Consider the following 14,334-nt stretch of genomic DNA (forward strand, 5'->3'; position numbering starts at 1 on the left):
GGTCGTTGTAGACGGAAGAATTCTGGGTTCTAATACTTCTGAGCCAATATGTCCTATATATTATCCTTCCCCCGGACTCGGTTTACCTCCGCGCTGTAAAATGGGGGGGCTGTTTGGGCCTTTCTACCGCTTCAGCCCCAGCACCTGCGAGCCCTGGAAGGGCGGACAGCCCTGCAGGAGCGGCCGCGGGCGCCAGGGGGCGCCTCCTCGATGACTCGGCGCTCGGCTGGCCAGGCGCAGGCGCGTCGCCCGCTCGATTGGTCGGGTCGGGGCGGGTCTGAGCGCAGCGGGCCAGCGCCATTGAGGAGCTGCGACGAGGAAGCGCCGCGCAGTGCCTGGCTGGGGCGGGCGGTCCGGGACACCTACAGGTACGGGCCGAGGCGGGGCGGCGCCGGGCGGCGAGCAGGGCCGCGGGCCGCAGGGCGGGCGTGGACCTGCGGTCGACCGCTCCGACTTCGCTTCAGACCTGGAGGCCCCGGCCCGCCCGGGCGGAGCGCTGCGCTGGGAGCCCGGGGACCCCGGCGTCCGGCCCTCCGGCCGTCTAAGCTCCTCGGGGGATTCCTGGGGTGTCCGAGCCCCAGACGGCCCCGAGCGCCCCGCCCTCACCGGGACTCTCGAGTCCGAGGCCCTGCGGGCACCGGAGCCATATGCTCGGGCGTCCTGAGCCTCCCGGGACTTCGGCGTCCGTGTTCTGGGGAGTTTGAACCCCCGCCGGACCCGCACGCTTTTCCGGGTCGGGGCAGCCTGGTGCCCTGGGATCGAGGGGGTGTCAGGCCGCGTCTCCCCGCCGGAGCCTCGGTCTTCACGCGGGAGCCCAGGGTATGAGCTCCCCTGCCTTATGCCCAAGAACATGGCTCCAGTCAGGGCTCCAGAGAGTCTTAAACATCCCCTTCTCCAGCCTTCTGGGGTCTCGTTCTGGGATGGGACATCAGGCCTCAAACCTCTCTTTATCCCTCGCCTCCCGGGGTCACATCCTGGCTGAGCTCCTCCTTCCGGGGCTGGGACGCGCGGCTGTGTTCCTTTCAGGCTGTATCTGGGAGGTGGGCTCTCCGTCCCCTGGAGCCGGGCTTAGGGTTCTGAGAGCAGAGGGGCGGCAGGCGGGCTGGAGGAGCCTCGCCTCCTGGGCAGTCTCCTTCCTGCCGGGCCTCCGCCCCTCTCCGGCCTCCGATGTCCGAGCTCGCAGGGCCGGCAGCCCGCAGGGCCGGCAGCCCTCAGCCCCGCCGCCTCCGCTCCCGCGTCCTGTTGCCAGCCCTTCCTACTCGGGGCTCCAGGGCTCCAGCCGCTCCTCGAGGGAGGGGCCTGGCTCAAGGTCATGGCCGGCTGTCTGCCCACCGGTAGGCTGAGCACTGATCCCCAGTGTCACCTGCTCCACCGATTAGGGGAGGCCAGGTGGGGTTAGTACCAGGCCTAGAAACCCTGATGGACCAGAGTGTAAAAACACTTTGGGATTCTGGCCAGTCTGGCGGCCTTTCCTGACACCGGATTCCTTAACGGAATCCTTGAAGTGGCCTCAAACCTGCTCTAGATGCTTAGCAGAGCTAATGGATGCCGTCTAGCTTGGGCCTCAATATACTTACTGCACAGGGCGTTTTATAGTGTTTCTTACCCCATCTTCTTTTAATCAGTGCTTTGCATTCGTCCACCTTCAGGGAAGGTAAGGTAGGGCCAGATCTTGTGTACAAACTGACGGTTGTTTCCCTTTATGAGGAGAGCACTTGTGGATGGCACCAGAGAGAGTTTGTTGGCATTTAGGACCAGAATCAATGGCAGCCACTTCAGAAGTGAAGAGTTTTCCAACTTTGGCTCTTTGCCTAAGTGTGTTTGGACTCTACATAGTAAGACTAGGTTAGTCAGGTTCGTGTTTTGTTTTTGTAGGTTTACTCATTTAAAGTTATAGAAAGAAGTGTTTCCTTTACTCAGGCTGTTAAACATTTCTTATTTTAAGAAATTTGTTCTTGTAATCTCTTCTTTAAATAAGTGTATGCAGGGCTTCCCTGGTGGCGCAGTGGTTGAGAGTCCGCCTGCCGATGCAGGGGACGCGGGTTCGTGCCCCGGTCTGGGAAGATCCCACATGCCGCGGAGCGGCTGGGCCCGTGAGCCATGGCCGCTGAGCCTGCGCGTCCGGAGCCTGTGCTCCGCAACGGGAGAGGCCACAACAGTGAGAGGCCCGCGTACCGCAAAAAAAAAAAAAACAAAAAAAAAACCAAAAAATAAGTGTATGCAGTAATTTTTAGCAGATTCCTAATTTTACATAAAAATGTAGCTTTGAAAGAGATCTTTGGAAAGAAATTAGTATTTTTCCAAATGCTGTTTATTTTCTTATGTTTTTACTGTCGTTGTTGACAAATAAAAGTTAATCTTCTCTGGAAATGCAGGACACTATTGACAAATAAAAACAGATTTTTCCTGGAGGTTAACTCTTGTAGAGCTTTGTGTTTGGGGGTTTCTGGTGGGTGGAGGCTTCTCAGTTGGGGTAAGAGTATCTCCTGGCACTAAGGTGAATAACTGGAGATGGGGCAAAGTGCTTGGAAAGGATCCCGAAAGGGCCGGTTCCAAGTGGGATGCCTGCCACAGCAAACCTGGAGTGTCAGGCTTGGTGGGCTGGTGTCCGACATGCTTGGCTCAGAGCAAGATTTGGAGCCCACAGTTCTAACTAGGATCTACTAGCTGAGCAATCTTGAAACCCATTTAAACTTTTGTGTCTCAAGTTCCCTCATGTTAACTTTACGGAATACTAAAAATAATCTCTGTTTTGTAATGCTAATAAACAGCAGTTATTGTAATGACAGCAGTAAATCAGCACTGACTGTAAATACTGCAGCTGGAACCAGAGGATTTCTGTTGTCTGCAGTTACTGACTAAGGGGGTCCCTTGTATCAGCACTGTCTGGTGTCCAGGTACCAGCAATGCAGCTCCAGGACAGTTAAGAAGAACGATAAACCACTGTTGTCTCCCTTCCACTTATATCATTTTAGGAATGAGCCTGATGAAGAGGTTTGCAAAATTGATTTCGGGAAGGCTTAAAGAGGATCGGTACAGAATATGAAGTTTATTGATGCAATCTCTTAGGCCATTTTTGCCTTAATCTAGGAGAGGGTTTCTCAACCTTGGTACTATTGGCATTTGGGGCTGGATAATTCATTGCTGCGGGGGGTTACCTCGTGCACTGTAGGAAGTTTAGCAGCCTCCATGGTCTCTTCTCACAAGGTACCAGTAGCAATCCCCCCAGTCGTGATACTCAAAAATGTCTCTAGACATTGCCGTATCACATCTGGATGAGAACCTCTGATCAGGACAGTCTAGTCCCCAGGTCAGTCACCAAAAGCAAGCAGTTTAACAATCAGTTACATCGAAAAGATACACAGCTTTGAATTGTAGGTAATTTTTGGTAAATTTATAAGTGCCTATCCCTTGCAGCTGCGTCAAAATGCAGATGTGTTGGTTTGGCCTCCATTTACTGGTGGGGGCATCGCACAGTGCTTTGCAGCCCATCTTTTTTTTTTTTTAAATTGAAGTATAGTTGATTTACAATATTGTGGTAGTTTCAGGTATACAGCAAAGTGATTCAGTTATATATATTTCAGATTATTTTCTAATATAGGTTATTATACAGTATTGAATATTCTTCCCTGTGTTATGCAGTAAACCCTTGTTGCTTATCTATTTTATATATATTAGTGTGTCTGTTAATCCCATGCTCCTAATTTATCCCTCCCCTCTTCCCCCTTTAGTAACCATAAGTTTGTTTTCTATGTCTGTGAGTCTGTTTCTCTTTTGGATATAGATTCATTTATATTATTTTTCAGATTTCACATATAAACGATATCATATAATATTTGTCTTTCTCTGTCTGACTTCACTTAGTTTGATAGTCTCTAGGTCCATGCATGTTGCTGCAAATAATATTTCCTTCTTTTTTATGGCTGAGTAGTATTCTATTATATATATATATATATATATATATATATATATATATATATATACACACACACAGACACACACACACACACATATACATACACCACACCTTCTTTATCCATTCATCTGTTGATGGACACTTAGGGTGCCTCCATGTCTTGGCTATTGTAAACAGTGGTGCAGTGAACATTGGTCACCCCATCTTTTCTTAAATCTGTGATTTGCATCCAGCCACCTTCAGGGCAGGTAGAGTAGGATATCAGCTTGGAAAAACCTTCAGGTTTTTCTGTTCATTTCCTTTTTTTTTTCTTTCATAGATTCTTCTGTGACCATGAGAGAGAGAAATAATGATCCATGAGTTTTAAACACCTTGTCTTGAGGATATAGTCATGTTGGAAGGTCTTGTAGCCTGGGTTCTCAATACCTATCTAGGGAAATATGTCAATAACCTGAACACTGATCAGCTGTCCGTTGCGCTTCTGAAAGGTGAGTGCATGTATCTCTTTTTGGTGAAGTACGCTTTGCAAATTGCATTTCTATTTTTTATGTTCTGTTTGTTGTATTGAGAGTAATAAACCCCGATGGACAGGTGGCTTTGTATTAAATATGTGTAAAAGGAAATAATGTTCTTCCATATGACACTGATTATTATTACAGGGTAACTTAAGTATATACCTGGATTGTTGTAGGTTTTAGGGGACTGTTAAATATTAAAAGGAAAATAAAAAAGAAGACCATGCTACTGGTGACTGTGCTTTACCCCAGTTAATTTTTTAGTTTTATGAAGCTTTGTGGAGGCAGCCAGGATGTAGTGACAATGGCATTGGCTTCGGCTTCAAATCCTGCTGTGTTACTTGTTAGCTACATGAACAAGTCACTGAAATTCTGAGCCTCAGTTTCTTTAGAAAAAGAGGGTCATGTACCTTTACAGCATCGCTAAAAGGATCAAATGGAGTGACCATTGAAGCTCCTATCCTGCTGGTGTGTAATAGACACCCAGTAGAAGTTTTAAAATACATTACTGTGGGGTCTTCCAACAGAATTTCTGAGTTCTTGTCTTGCTGAGTAGTAACGTACCTAAAGCTTGAGACATTTTAGCCTTTACAGGTCTATACTGTGTAAATGCAGCCCAGTGGTTTGATGTGGGGATTGGAAAGCGGCTTTCTTCTCCTTCTCCTTGTTTTAATTTAAGTTCTGTTTGCTCAACTCAAAGTGGAACCCTTTAACAAATCTAGAGAAAGAAGATAAAGTCAGTTTGCAAACATGTAGAATCATAGAAAGAGGAAAGGAGGCCTCAGATATAGTGGAAACCTTCTGGGCTTCCTGGGAGTATGAGTTTTGGCAAGTGGACCAGGGCAGGTTAGTGGGGCTAGCAGTGATCCAGATGTGTGTATAGTCTGAGCACAGGGTGCAGTGATTTTCTCTTCCCAGAAGCAGCATTCTCCGGGGTTTTCTGGCCCACCTAAACCAGTGGAGCGATCACAGCAGCAATAGGCGGTGGCGAGCTAGCACGGTTGCACCTCCCAGCTCCCTTCCTTTCTTTGGAAACAGAAGTGGGTTCTTTCCTGTTCTTCGGCTTTTCCTTCTGCCCTTTCCTAGAAGGCAGCTGCTTAGTGGAAAGTGAAAGTGACCAATTGTCAGGGCGGGGCTGTGTTTAAAGTACAATAATAGTGTCAGGTTCACCTCTTTGGTCACTTATTGAAGTTCTCAGACACACTGTGAAGCTAACCAGGTTGTACAGGGCAGGTAACAGGGCCTAGAAGGAGCAACATTGTTATTAGCAACAACATTGCTAATAACAGCTGGCTTTCTCAAGAGTGGTGTGGTAAGAAGAAGGATCTTTGCTAAAGAAATGAATAAATAGAAATTTGTGGTACCTGACAAATCATGGAGTCTATACTAATAATAGATTTCTAATCTCAGCAATTTTAGACAGAACATATCTTGTAAGGACAGCTGTGTGTATCTCTGAAGCTTTCTACTGCGTTTCTGTGCTTATCTCTTCTTAAAAATTATTCTCTATGGCTTTTAATGAACCTGTGGAATTTGAGGAATGTTTCTCTGCAGAATAGAAAAATGCTTTTTCTTTCAAAACTTGTGTCAGTTAGGTACTCCGTCCTTATGGCTCCAAAGCACACCACGATGCTTGGCCAGAAAAGTTTTAGAGCATTGCAATGCACTGAGAGAATGGCTTGTAAAGGAGTTGACACTTTTTGTTGATCTTGATGAGATAGTTAAGCAGTGTTTGGGGGCAGAGGGTACTAGATAGGAATAAGAATGTTATTTCAGTCTGTCTGCAAATATTTACAGATGCTTTGGAAGATGCAAAGGCGACTGAAATAGTGGTCAAGGGTATGGATTTTGTAGCCAGACTGGGTTTGAATCCCAGTTCCTCCATTTACCAGTAACTTGGGCAAATTACTCAAATTCTTTTTTTCTTCTTCTGACAGTTTTATTGAGATATAATTGACACACAGCACTGTGTAAGTTTAAGGTGTACGGTACAATGGCTCGACTTACATACATCATGAAACGATTATCACAGTAAGTTTAGTGAACATCCATCATCTCATACAGATACAAAATTAAAGAAATAGAAAAAACATTTTTTCTTGTGATGAGAACTCTTAGGATTTACTCTCAACTTTCATATATAACATATATGTTAACTATATTTATGATGTTGTACATTACATCCTTAGTACTAAATTACTCAAATTCTACTAAGAATTAAATAGAAAATTAAATATTAAAATTGCTTTAGTCTCCCTTTCTGCAAGTTGGAGGTAATATTAACTATCTCATAAGGTTCTAAGAACTAAACACATTAATGTAGGTTCAAAGAGCTTAGAACCGTTCTTCGTCCTCCGTCAGTGTTAGTCATCATCGTCATACGACCAGCAACATATGATTAGCTGGTGGGTTGGACTTCAAGGGTAGATTGTGCACACATGCTAAAAGCAATAAAAATGCAAAGTAGCATATGAGTAGTAGAGGGACAGAGATAGGACTTGTATAACATTTCATTTGTTCAGTCATTCGACAGACTTTCACTGAGCACCTGCTTTGGGTAAGGCTCTGTTATGGAATGATACAAAACGGGGAGACAGTAGAAAATACTTGGAGCTCAGGCATAGGGTCTAACCCTGCTTTTACCACTTAACAGCTGTTTGTGACTGTGAGCAAGTTACGGAAGCCTCCTCTTCATCCTCTGTCCCTCTTGCCGCCAGAGATCACACAGGTCTGGTATGAACTCTAGTACTACCACTGACCAGATCTGTGATTTTTAAGCAGACTGCTTGTCCTTTAAGCTCATTTTTCTTATCTTAAAAATGAAGAAAATAATAGTATTTCCTCATATTTTTGTGAGGATCAAATGAAGAAATGCATATGAAATGCTTGGGACATAGTAAGATCTCACTGAATGATAGCCATCCTTATCTCCCGCCTCCCCTCCCTCCTCCTCCCCTCCCTCCTCCTCCCCTCCCTCCTCCTCCCCTCCCTCCTCCTCCCCTCCCTCCTCCTCCCCCTCCCCTCCCTCCTCCTCCCCTCCCTCCTCCTCCTCCTCCCTCCTCCTCCCCTCCCCTCCCCCTCCTCCTCCCTCCTCCTCCCTCCTCCTTCCCTTCTCCTTCCCTTCTCCTCCTTCCTTCCTCCTCCCCTTCTCCCCCTCCTCCCCCTCCTCTCCCTGCTCCCTCCTCCTCCCCCCTCCTCCTCCCTCCTCCTCCTCCTCATCGTCATCATCATCATGGTCATCGTCATCATCATCCCAGCTCCACCTCTATAATCCCTGCCCTCAGAGAGCCATTAACCAGTCCTGGAGACAGAAATAAGTGTACAGTAACACAAGGCAGTATGTATTACGTTGTTATACTAGAGATACAGGCATAATGCAGTGGGAGGGGCGTCATTCATCTTGTCTGGAGGACCCTGAGAAGGCTATTCTAGGGGTGGCTTTGAGTGGGTCTTAGCAGGATTTTGATAGATGGCCCAGGCTGGGTGACCACATTCCAGGCAGAATGAGGCATGTGAGCAGAGGCAGAAGGCTGAAACCTGCAGAGTGTCTTTGGGATGGTTTGGGGCCAGAAGATAGCGGCTGCCAGTGCTGGTTCAAGGAGTCTGAACTCTGGGCCATGGGCATACATTTAGATTCCCCCTCCTTTTTTTTTTTTTTTTTAAATAAGCTCTGAACCTCAGGTTGGCACTTTAAATGAGGTTGGCTTCCCTAGAGCTGAGGGAGGAAGATTGAGTAGTCATTAGGTATTACTCTAAATTCACCCCAGCTAGTGACTAGATTTCTTGTTAATCTGAGGTGAGGAATTTTTGGATGAGAGAGCCATCCATAAATAAGTCTGCAAATTATCTGTCTGGAAATCGACAAACATTATTATCTATAAGGTGCTCACCTATGCTGGGTGCTTTGTAGCCTGGTCCCTTGGAGGGACCTTTTCCAGCAGGGCCAGTTGTGGGTACATATGAGTGGGTGGGGAAGTAGGAAGCCTTTGATCTGTGTTTTGCCTGATTACCCTTTTTAAAAAAATATTTATTTATTTTTGGCTGTGCTGGGTCTTAGTTGCGGCACACGGGATCTTTTTTTTTTTCAGTTGTGGCATGTGGACTTCTTAGTTGTGGCATGAGGACACTTAGTTGCAGCATGCATGCGGGATCTAATTCCCCGACCAGAGATCGAACCCGGGCCCCCTGCATTGGGAGCGCGGAGTCTTACCCACTGGGCCACCAGGGAAGTCCCTGATTCCCTTGTTTTTGACTTGCTATAGGCTGCTGTTTCTCCTCATTCTTTTCTGTGTGTCCTCTCCTTTCTAGACCACCTACTTTGCTGTCTGTGCTTCAGCTTCTTTAATTTTTCATTGCATGGATTGCCTGCAGTTCTTTCCACTTCTCCACTCTGTACAGCAGCCATGGAAACCTGGGGCCGTCTGCCTTTGTGACAGACTTGGGTATTGAAAAATAGGGCGAATGATTCAGATTGCAAATGTTGCTCTTCAGAAGTTATATACTTTCCTCCCTTTAAGTCGGTTTCAACTGATAAGGAATGTGTCTCATGTTTTTTCCCCCTTATGCTCATTTTCTCCCCAAGTGTGGATATAGGGTTGTATCTGGGCTCTCTGGGATTATTAACTTCTCCTTTTGGTAAGTCTTAAGGTAAGTGGAGCCCCATGTGAATAGATGTTCTTGCAAAAGTCTGAAAAATAAGTTGGGTGCATTTGCTCAGAATCTGCCAAAATGCTAGCTTTGAATACTTCTTTAGATGCCAGTGCACAAGTCTTAATCATTCAAAGGGGAAAATAATTAAGTTTCTTGTATTAGTGTGTCTTTGGAGGAAAAGACTTGCTCTCCTTTCTTCTGGGTTCTCTTACCAGTTAATGGTTGCTGGGTGATTGTTGTCTGTACTCCCTGTTCTTGAGAGTACATTTCAGACAGATTTAAGTGACTCAGAAATTGACTTGTGTTGCACAAATGAACAACTTTATAAAACGGCTGTTTCCCCAGCACTTTGAAGATGGGGACCCTGCCTGCCTTTGTTTTTATTCCCAGTGGCCAGCACAGTGCCTTAGGCACAGGGGAGGGACCAGTATGTACTGGGTTGGCCGAAAAGTGCATTTGGGTTTTTCCATAAAAACCCGAATGCACTTTTTGGCCAACCCAGTATGTGTAAAGGGTTGATTTCCATAGCTGGGAGAGAGAGAGATCTAGCTGCACCCTTGTGACTAATCCTTCAGTCCGCTTTGGAGTCATCTTGTGCTTTTGTATTTAAGTAATTATAGAAACTGGGTCTGAAAAGGACCTTCAGCGGTGGTCCTGTTCATACCTTTGCTCTCTGACTGGTTATTACACCTGCGAGGGAGGGTGCAGAGGAGAACCTGCAGAGGGGGTCTCTCCAGAGGAGAGAGTATAAATTCCTCTTGATGACCAACTTTACAGGGGCTCTCTGACGTGGTATGGAATACACACATTTTGGGGGAGGGGGAGGGCGGTGGGTAAGGAGAGCTTGTTAAAAATTGCAAATTTCTGTTTCAGACCCAGGAGCCTGCATTTCATCCTAGGTGATTCAGATGTTAATGGTCCTCTGGTGGAATAGTAGCCTAAACTAGGGATCTGTAAACCGGCCAACTGGCCAGATCCCTCTGTTAGCTGAGAATGGCTTTTCCATTTTTAAAGGCTTGTAAAGAAACAAAACAAAAGGAGAATATACAGTAGACACGATAAGTCCTGAGATATTTACTATCTGGCTCATTAGAGTTAGATCCCTGCCTAAATCCTTCATCTGCTGGTAAGCTTCAGCTGTTATTTACATGTCAGTGGGCTGGTCAGGAAATTAGTACAGAGAATGCACATCGGTATAGCCTGGGTCTAGATGTGAAACTCTCCCTTTACCCTTCGTTGATTTGCACACAACAGGCAGCTGCTGCATTTGTTGGATGAACATGTTATGGTATTTTTATTTTTTAGGTGCTGTTGAATTAGAAAACTTGCCTTTAAAGAAAGATGCCTTGAAAGAACTGGAATTACCATTTGAAGTCAAAGCTGGTATGTGGAACAAGGGAGTGGGAGGCAGTTTTGAGTCTTTTATCGGTTGGGACGTGAAAACTGAGAGCCCTTGAGTTTGGCTCTGTTGGACCAGGAAGAGGCAGGGTAGGAAGGATAGAGTTCAGATCAGTCTTCAAGTGTGGTCTCTCGGCCACTCGTATCAGGATGATCTTGTGGGGGGGGTGGGGGGGAGGTCAGGTGGCCCCCAGACTTACTGAATCAGAGTCTCTGAGGGAGTGTTGTGGAACCTGCATCTTTAATAAGCACCCCAGGTGATGCTTATGTTTACTAAAGTCTGAGAACTTCCATCCTAGATACAGGGGGTTCTTATTTTCAGAGAATTCATATTACTAAGAGACAGTTTACTCTATTGAATGAAAGGTGGGCTCTGGAACTGTATGCTTGGGTTTCTATTCCATATCTGCCATTTTCTGGCTGTGTGACCTTGGGGAGGTTCCCTAACCACTCTGTGTGTGCACCCTCATCTTAGGATGGGATGATACTAGTACCTATATCATAGGTTTGTTGAGAGGAATCCCTGAGTTAATGCATTAAAATGACTAGAACAGTGCCCGGCACACTCAGTCGATGTTTGCAATTATTATCGGAGTCTTGCAGTTACTAGATTTGGTAAGGAAACAAGAATTATCACGGAATAAAAATATTCTGTATTAAGTGACCACTTATAAAATTAGTCCCTCGTTAGACACTGCTCGTCATTGAACAAGCCTGTTGATATCAGTCAGTCTTTCCCTTATTTTGAGGGTACTTATGTTACAATAAAGTGCAAGTACAATGCAAATCAGTTGCTAGGTGAAATAAAATAGAAATCTTGCAAGAGATTTAGGCTTTCTTGAAGTCAATTCAGGTCATAGGTGAACTGCCAGAATCACAAGCAAAGGCATTGACAAGTTAGAATCTGAAAGAAACTCTCAAGAATGATGAAACAGTGGATACTTCCAGGAGAGTTCTTATTTGACTATCAAAGGATTAAGAGAGGCTTTTAGGGAAAATTGATGTTTTCTAATATTTTGGCAAAAGTGACCCTTTTTATGCTTGTTCTGCAAAAATAAAATGTAACAGAAGTTATATTTTGCTGTCATATAAGTGTCATCCCAATTAATTTAGGTTAGAATTGCAACTGTACACTAATTATTGTTAAAATTCTTTGTTGTGAAAATTGGTGTAAGGTTTCAGTTATAATATAAATTTTATTAAATGTAAAAAACTTACTTTCATTTTTCTAAAGTCAAAATTAAAATATTTTTTCATTATTTGTTGTAAGATTTCTTCATCTGTTACTGGATTACACAGTTGATCATTTGGTGTTAATGATACTCTGTTATCTTAAATATAACACATCAATCCTGCTCGAATTCTAGATCTTAGACAGTAATGATAACAGTCTGATAACATGTGTTGCTTTCAGAGGTAGATTGTTAGTTGGGCTGTGTGGACCTTTGAGAAATGGTAGAACTTGGGAAATAAGTGTCACAATTCTACCAGGCCATTTATAGCTTTCCCATCAGCCCGAGTTCTCATGAAGAATCAGAATTCTTTCTCGATAGAGTACCACTGCATCGCGACCTACGTTTCGGTTGCTGTGTTCAAGATTGGGCATATTGCTGAGTCTGATAACTCCCAATAAGTACCTATCAACCAGCTAATTAATAATGAACAAGAGATGAGTGTGTGCCCACGGGCTAGTACAGGTGCCATGGGAAGAAAAGACACCCCAGGGAAGTTTACGATGTCGTCCTGTTGGGGTTTACGATGTCGTCCTGTTGGGGAAGAGGTATTTTCCAGAGGGAGATGTTGCATTAGATGTGAAAAAGTTACACTGACCTTTTTCCATCTTCTGCTTTATTATGCCTCGTTCTTACAGATCTCAGCCCACTAATGTTTGTTTCACATGTACGAAAACTTGCTGCTTGTTTTCTTAAATTAAAAAGTAAATGGTAATAATACTCCTTAAAGAAAACTAGAATACAGAAAAATAGAATTTAAAAATGTGTGCAGACAGTTAACAAGACTTTCCTTTTCGCAGGCTTAATTGGGAAGGTAACCCTTCAGATTCCCTTCTATCGCCCCCATGTGGACCCTTGGGTGATCTCCATCTCCAGCCTTCACTTAATTGGAGCCCCTGAAAAAATACAGGATTTCAATGATGAAAAGGAGAAGCTGTTGGAAAGGGAACGCAAGAAAGCTCTCCTTCAAGCCCTTGAGGAAAAGTGGAAGGCAAGGCAGAAATCCTTTTGGCCATGAGAGCGGTGGTGGTGAGACTTGAAATGAGCAAAGCGCTAGATTCTGCTAACACCGGCTCTTTCCTTTGTAGAACGAACGCCAGCAGAAAGGGGAGTCCTACTGGTATTCGGTTACTGCCTCGGTAGTTACGAGAATTGTGGAGAATATTGAAGTAAGTCCTAATGGCTTTTATAAAGTATGAACACAGAAGGGATCGCTCAGGCTGAAGTGGTTGCTGTTTCCTGTGGGTTTAACTGATAACAGGGTGTCTGCGGAGAGCGCTGATTGCTCACATGTGCCTTTTCATAGGCGGTGCCAGAGGGAAAACCTGAAAAGCGAGTCCAGCTCTGGGCAGACACAGGTTTTTCTTGCTTCAGTTAGTGTGAGTAGGAGTTTTCATTTCATTGACATTTCACTTCATTTTCTTTATGAATGTTGGAACCCTACTTGCTGAAGGATTTACCTCCCAAGAAGCCAGGTCACCTGAGTCTTCATGACTAAATCACTTAATCTCTTAGTCTCAGTTTCTTCATCTGTACAATGAGGGGGGTTGGTTGTGGTTTCCAGTTGATTCCGTAGTGCACTGTGAACAGCCCAGTAAGATACTTGTTCTCACTGATGTGTCTGGAGGCAGTTTGTTGAGTTTCAGTGCTAGGGCTGTTGGCCCTCTTTTCTGCTTTAATTATTGTTTTGTTTGTCCTCAAAAACTAGAGCAGGGTTCACACTAATTTTCAGTGTGTCGTAAGTGTTAGCCCATGCTTCTTACCTCCAGGGTTTTCTTGCAGTACCAAAGTGACACAGGCCACGTGTTTTTAAGGTGTCCCACTTCCCCCCAAAATACAGCCTGAGGTTGCTGGATTCATAACTTCGATAACATTGGGGGAAAAGATCAGTACCTTTGAGGTGACTGCTTTGAAATCTTTTCCAGGCAGTTATTTATTTATTTTAGCTGTCATTGATTTTTTAAAAAAATTCCTCATTATTTTTATTTTATTTTTTAATAATAGCTTTATTGAGATTTAGTTCACATACTGTAAAGTTCACATTTTAAAGTGTACAATCTAGTGTTTTTGGTATATTTACAAAGTTGGGCATCGATCACCACTGTCTAATTCCAGAACATTTTCATCATACCCAACTAGTAGCCACTTCCAATTCCCCTCTCCCTCCAGCCCCCTACAACCACTAACCTACTTTGTGGATTTGCCTAGTCTGGACATTTCACATCAGTGGGGCTGTACTGGCCTTTTAGCATAATGCTTTCAAGGTTCATCCACGTTGTGGCATGTATCAGGATTTTATTCTTTTTATGACTGAATAATATATTCCACTGGATGGATTGCCAAAGATAAACAAAGCTGGAGTGAAGTTAAAGTGGTGAAAACAGACTTTATTCAGTGACTTCTGACAGTAGGGGAAGGAGCAGAGCTCCATTCCAGTTTGTACAGAGGTGACCAGGCCTTTTAAAGGGAGAATGGGGGCGGGGTGGGGGTGGGGAGAGGGCTCAGATGAAAAATGACAAAGGGTTGGTCAGTGTAGATATGATTAGGCCAGCTGTGTCTGCTAGCTGGGCTTCTGTCCTCCCAGAGAGGGGGAGACAGAGGCTCCGTCCTTCCTGATGATTCC

At 44.8% G+C, this 14,334-nt stretch overlaps 1 protein-coding gene across 9 annotated transcripts in view; it reads left to right on the plus strand.

The window, feature by feature from the left end:
- Positions 1 to 277: 277 nt before the first annotated feature.
- Positions 278 to 14,334, plus strand: part of VPS13D (vacuolar protein sorting 13 homolog D) — a 245,762-nt gene continuing 231,705 nt past the window's right edge. For 6 of the 9 annotated variants that reach the window (XR_004347228.1, XR_004347280.1, XM_032611841.1 and 3 more), the window contains exons 1-4: positions 4,308 to 4,404; positions 10,387 to 10,464; positions 12,512 to 12,702; positions 12,800 to 12,880. Coding sequence is in view for 6 of the 9 variants with exons in the window: in XM_032611841.1 (XP_032467732.1) it covers positions 4,308 to 4,404; positions 10,387 to 10,464; positions 12,512 to 12,702; positions 12,800 to 12,880 (447 nt within the window). In the remaining 3 variants the exon portion in view is untranslated. Of the gene's footprint in view, positions 369 to 685; positions 820 to 4,235; positions 4,405 to 10,386; positions 10,465 to 12,511; positions 12,703 to 12,799; positions 12,881 to 13,031; positions 13,091 to 14,334 lie in introns of those variants that run through there. The other 3 variants (XM_032608838.1, XM_032609572.1, XM_032613530.1) reach the window with 3 other exon arrangements.

This window comes from Phocoena sinus, chromosome 1, assembly GCF_008692025.1.
Source record: "Phocoena sinus isolate mPhoSin1 chromosome 1, mPhoSin1.pri, whole genome shotgun sequence".
Classification (NCBI taxonomy): domain Eukaryota; kingdom Metazoa; phylum Chordata; class Mammalia; order Artiodactyla; family Phocoenidae; genus Phocoena; species Phocoena sinus.